Source organism: Cryptomeria japonica, chromosome 3, assembly GCF_030272615.1.
Source record: "Cryptomeria japonica chromosome 3, Sugi_1.0, whole genome shotgun sequence".
NCBI lineage: Eukaryota > Viridiplantae > Streptophyta > Pinopsida > Cupressales > Cupressaceae > Cryptomeria > Cryptomeria japonica.
In genome coordinates, this window is record NC_081407.1 from 112345022 (window position 1) to 112351165 (window position 6144).

Here is a 6144-nt window from a genome sequence, read left to right on the forward strand (position 1 = left end):
GCTTTGAAAGTTAGATACGAGCAAAACTTTGAAAATAATTACTCAAGAATGTGTCCCCATCTTCCACACTCTCAAGACTTTGGTTGTTATTCAAAATTGTAAGTAAATGATTAAGAAAGGGGCCTACAATTCATGTACATGTTCATGCACTCATCTTACCCCAATCTCCGTGTAATTTCTCCCAACAAAAACGCTAAAATATTTACGTCATGCTAATGTCAAAATTAGAGCGGTTTCCCCGGAGAAGTAGAGGCGTGATTAAGCAGGCTACCATTCATTGCTGTACATCAAAATATTCCACACGTTACTAGAAAGACTTTGAAAATTATAACTGCAAAGACTTTGACAATTATCATTTGAATACAACTGCAAAGACTTTGAAAATTATACCTCCACGACTTCCACGCGTTCAAGACTGAAAATTGTATGAAGGCAACTTACGCTTCTTATAAATACTCACACCCATTTCCATGTAATGCAAGTAACCATTAATATTCACACCCTCCCTCAACATGGCCAAACCAATGTTTTTGGTGCTCTTTTTCCTGCTCGCCTCTCCTTGCTGCTGCTCCTCCTTATGGGGAGGATGCCCTCCTCACGAATTATCTGCCCTCAACCTCTTCAAACAACACCTGCTCGATCCATATGACTCCCTGGCATCATGGAAGGGATTATACTGCTGCTCTTGGAAGGGAATCACCTGCCACAGCCTCACTGGCCACGTGGTTCGTGTGGATTTTACCACCTTTGATTATCCCTTGTCAGCACTAGTGAGGAATTCAAGCAGCCAAATATTCCCTGCTTTATTCCAACTGCAGCATTTGGAGTACCTCGACCTCAGTTGGATTGACTTGTCCCCTCTTTCCATTCCTTCACACCTTCCGAGCCTCAGCACATTGACGCATTTGAGCTTGCATTTTTGTTGGCTTACTGGCCGAATACCAAGTGAGATTGGGAACATGTCTCGCTTGACATTTCTGGACATCTCCTACAATGATGATCTGGAGACGAGGCAGTCGAGCTCGTGGATACGAAATTTGCGAGGGTTGGAGCACCTTGGACTAGCATATGTGAATCTGAAAAGAGACGTGGTAGAGAGTGTTGCTTCTCTTCCCAATCTTACATCACTTGTCATGTCTGAGACGTCAGGTACACCTCTCTCTCCTCTTGGAAACCTCACCTCACTCTCCCATCTTCAGCTTGTTGGTACTTACTTCACTCAGCAGCCATTTCCCATTTGGATTTCTAACCTTACATCTTTGGTTTCCCTCTACCTCGTTGATTACAATCTCTCCAGTTCCATCCCTTCTGCTGTTTTAAGCCTTCCACACTTGAGGAACCTTGAGTTGTATAAAAACACTGGTCACAAAGTCAACCTCTCTTCCATTGTGCAACATGCTTCCCAGCTCAATAGCCTTTCTATTGCAAGTTCAGATGTGGGAGGAGTGATTCCAAATTCTATTGGAAATATGTCCTCATTAACTGCCTTAGCTCTTTATGGTAACAATATTGAAGGTAGACTTCCAGATTCTATGGGGAATATGTCCTTGCTGACCAGCTTAGATCTTTCTTATAACAATATTGAAGGCAGTCTTCCAGAATCTATGGGAAATATGTTCTCATTGACCAGCTTAGATCTTTCCTCTAACAATATTGAAGGCAGTCTTCCAGATTCTATGGGAAATATGTTCTCATTGACCACCTTAGATCTTTATTATAACAATATTGAAGGCAGTCTTCCAAATTTTATTGGAAATCTCTCACAGCTTGAAGATTTGGATCTTTCCAGAAATTCACTAAGAGGCAACATTCCATGGAGCTCTTTAGGTGGGCTATCAAAGCTTTCACTTCTTTTTCTTGGTTCAAACCAATTAAATGGAAGCTTGCCATATACTTTTGGTAATCTCTCATCTTTGGCCTTGCTTGATGTCTCAAACAATTCTCTAAGTGGCACATTCTTACTCTCTCAACTAGAAAATTTCACGAAGATTTGTTACTTGAGTCTTTCTGATAATTTCTTGAGAGTGAAAGTTGAAGACTTTTGGATCCCAAAATTTCAGCTTCAATATTTGTATTTGAGTTCTTGTAATATGGATGGTGATTTCCCATCTTTCCTATCCACCCAATACAATATAAGAGAACTCGACTTGTCCAACAATTCTCTTGGTGGAAATATTCCTAATTGGTTGTGGGGCCTTACATCTTTCAACACACTCAAGCTCTCATGTAATCAATTTGGAGGAAAGCTTTTGTCATCAAAGTTTGGTAAGTTGAATGCTCAATATGTTGACTTACATAGAAACAAGTTACAAGGGAATGTTTTAGTTCCTCATCGTGATGTGCAATTCTTGGACATGTCTGAGAATCAATTTGATGGCATCATTTCAGAAAACATTGATGACTATGGCCAGAGTCAACTCAATTATTTGTCACTTGCAAATAATAATATAAGTGGTGTCTTTCCACATTCTATTTGTGAAGGAAATCACTTGGAGGTTCTAGATGTGTCAAATAACAAGCTCACAGGTAATATTTTTGCAAGTTTTGGGAATTGTTCAACAACACTCAAAGTGTTAAATCTAGAAAATAATAATTTGGAAGGTGAGATTACAAGAATGGTTTGTCTTCAAACGTTGAAATTAGGAGGCAACAAACTACAAGGTACAATTCCATCATCACTTAAAAATTGTACTTCTTTGGAGATTCTAGATTTGGGATATAATAACATGCAGGGAACCATCCCAAATTGGATAGGGAAGTTAATTGGTCTTCGAATTTTGGTGTTGAGATCTAATAAATTCAAAGGTGGAATACCCTTAGAGTTGACAAAATTAGAAAATCTTCAAGTCTTGATTTTGTCAAATAACAATCTATCTGGAGCTATTCCAAGTAGCTTAAGAAACTTGAGAGCAATGACAAATCAAACACAAAGTGCAGATGTCCTCCTTCAATACTCAAATTCAAGCTCAATGCCTTATTTAGATAAAATTGAAATAAACAACAAAGGGCTAGTTCTAGAATACGTGAAATCTTTGGCATTGGTTCGGTGTCTTGATCTCTCAAACAACAACTTCTCAGGTGATATTCCTCAAGAAATTGGATTCCTCATTGGTCTAAGGATTCTTAATTTGTCAATGAATCAGCTCCATGGAAAAATTCCTACTTCTTTTGGGAACCTTGTGCAATTGGAGTCACTTGATCTTTCAGATAACAATCTTATTGGAAATATCCCTAATGAACTACAATCTCTCACATTTTTGAGTTACTTGAACATATCTTGTAATAATTTTTCAGGTAGAATACCACAAGGAGCTCAATGGTTAACATTTGATGAGAGATCATTTTCAAACAATGCAAACCTTTGTGGACTTCAGATCAAAATAAATTGTTCACCTTCTCCTCCTTCAAATCAAATTTATGATGAAGATGTGAGTGAGCAAGAGTGGGAGGAACATGTGTGGTGTGAGGTGGGAATTGGATTGAGCTTTGGATTTGGGTTTTCAATTGTTATTGGAGTATTATGTTTCAACAAAAAATGTAGAAAAAGATGTTTCAAAGTTATGGATGGCATTATTGTCATTCTTGATCAATCTATTCAAAAAAAGATCTTTTAATAATTATTTTAATACCCCTCTCTCTTCCACTTCCCCTTCTCTTTTACCTAAAATATTTCCTCTATGAAGGTTGTGTAGTGGATGTATGTGTACTTTCTTCTTTTGTTATTTTTCGTGGAAAACATTAATTTAAATATTAGATTAAGTAGTATCTCAATCTATAAGATGACTTTAAATTAATATTGAAACTAAATTCAATTGTTTATTAGTTCCTATCAAGGCGGGATACTATTGCTTCCATCAATCTAATTTTTTAGTTAGTTCAACCAATTAGAGCAAAGAATTAAAATTTTTGAACAAAAAATTCATAGTGCAACTCTTATTTTTATTTTAAATAATTTGTTTCTCATATTTTTCTTTTATCTTATTAGTTAGAGTAAGTGAAAAATTCAAATTTTCTCAGAAAAAATAAAAAATTTAATGCATTTAATTCATTAATGATATGATTAATATGTATTTGAGTAATAGTCATTTATGAATATGCAAATATGATATGTTTCTGTTTTACATATTAATTCAAATTTATTTTAAAATAACATTTATCATATTTTTACTTTGTCATTTATTTTTATTAAAATTTATTCTTAATTAAAGTGTATTTTTTACTAAATTTTAATTAAAAGTTTTATTTTTTAAATTTTATTTAAATGTCATTCTTAGTTTAAAAGTAAAAGAAAACAAAGATAAATGTAAATAAGTATAATAAATTTAATATTAAAATAGATAGGTTAAAAATTCATAAATAGGGGAAAAATATATTAGTTGATATTTACATTTTGAGGCATGTGAAGAATTAGTTTGCAACTCAATAAGTGATTATTTGTTGAGTAAAATAAGCCAAGTTGATCTTTCCTCCTTTATTGAGAAGTTGTGATAATGCAAATCTTTGTTCAAAAGCATGAGTTTTTAGAGACTCTTTGTCAAACTCAGTTCCACAATCGTGTGAATAATTCTGGAATTGGTGTAGGAATGTGCGATGTTTCAGCAAAAGTTTATAGTTTATGTGGAGAAACATCCTTTTCCTTAAGATATTCTTTTGACTTGGCTCTTTCCTCTTTAAATCAGATTTTTGACGAAGATTCTTCTTCTTTAAGTGTCGAGGAGTGGTCATATGAGTGATCAAAATTTTAGTTTTAAATGGGTTGAATTGAGAATAATATACCTTGTTTTGACACCCAAGCTTACTAGTCAAATAGAGGGTTTAATATTCCTCTATTGATATGACTAAGTGCGTCAAATGATGTAATGAAGTTCCCTGATGGAGCATGATTTGTCCTGATATTGGAAACTAGATTGATTTGACTAACTTGGATAACTAGCTAAGTATTTGATGTTGATATTGGTTGAAGTTGTGAAACTTAGATCACTAGTTGGTATCCTCTGATTTTGTTTAAAGAAACCCTATCTATGACAATTGAATCTGAGAGAAGACCTAACATGGTATCCAAAGATGGTCTCAATTTTATGAAAAAGTTGATAATTTGCTCTTTGTCTGAGACAATTTTTTTAAGGATGCGCTAAAACAAATGGAGTACACACTAAAATATGTGTCAAATGTGCTACTCTGATATTCTCATGTGCTAATTTGTCTGGAAAATGCGCTACCTGGTATTTTTCGACTATTGATATTTTTAATTTTTTTTCGAGGACTACTTGCTATTGGATGCACTGAATGCGCTAACATTTACTTCCTAAGCTCTATTAAATGATTAACATGTACTACAATGTTGTTTCAAAGTGATGTGCTAAGATACTTTGAGTTTAAAATATTTTGACACTTGACTTGTGTTTTTGTAAAAAAATGTTTTCTCAATGGATGATCTTCTGAATATGATTTGAAAACATAATAGCAAGTAATAAGACAATTTGTCTAGTTTAAATAATAAGTGTATGTTCAATAGGATATTTTCAAATCCCTATTTGTTTCCACTAGTTTGAACAAGAAAAAAACATCAAGTCGACTCTCTCATCTCAAGGGTCATCGATAATACCATAGCTTACACTTGATACTCCTTCAGGTCAAATAGCCCTATCAAACCCTAAGGTGCACCTATTTTTTTTTCCTTTTTATAGAAGTTGAAGCAAAGAGAATTGGTTCTCAATTGGATCATTTTCTTGGGAGATGTATGGTGAGTGTCTTGGGTGTGGATTCTTCCCCACCCTTGCACTATGATATTAGAAATGTTTGGATAACTGACTTGGTGAGACTTCTACTCTTAAAGCTCTTAATAAGGATTTTGTTCGGTCTTCAATGATAAACTCCCTCGGGTTGCTTCCCAACCTTTAGAACAAATGATTTATGTATCTCAAGGATAATGGGGGAAGTATCAGAGCCAAGTTGCAAACACTGGGATCTTTGGTTTCGCGTGTGCCCTTAGTTGGCATGAGGTGTATTGACCTTATGTTGTATGCTTGTCCTCCTTTTTGTATGTGTGTGATTGAGCAGAACTTAATGTGTGTATAACGGGTGTGTTTACACCTTATTTTCACCTTCTTGATGTTGGTGTGTTTGAGTGATTATATGTACTTT

General features: G+C 34.7%; 1 protein-coding gene across 1 annotated transcript; it reads left to right on the top strand.

Annotated features, from left to right (window-relative positions):
* The first annotated feature begins 460 nt into the window (after positions 1-460).
* LOC131064896 (receptor-like protein 36) lies at positions 461-3626 on the top strand. Its single transcript, XM_059218100.1, has 2 exons — positions 461-1558; positions 1703-3626. Exons 1-2 carry the CDS (start codon positions 513-515, stop codon positions 3612-3614), a joined length of 2958 nt encoding a protein of 985 aa, XP_059074083.1. The 5' UTR covers positions 461-512; the 3' UTR covers positions 3615-3626.
* Positions 3627-6144: the final 2518 nt, after the last annotated feature.

What these genes read in the sequence shown, in the direction of transcription:
- LOC131064896 (XM_059218100.1), top strand. Translation starts at nt 513, where the DNA reads ATGGCCAAACCAATGTTTTTGGTGCTCTTTTTCCTGCTCGCCTCTCCT. An exon ending in AATATGTCCTTGCTGACCAG is followed by an intron (nt 1,559 to 1,702) that starts CTTAGATCTTTC and finishes CTCATTGACCAC; the next exon opens with CTTAGATCTTTATTATAACA.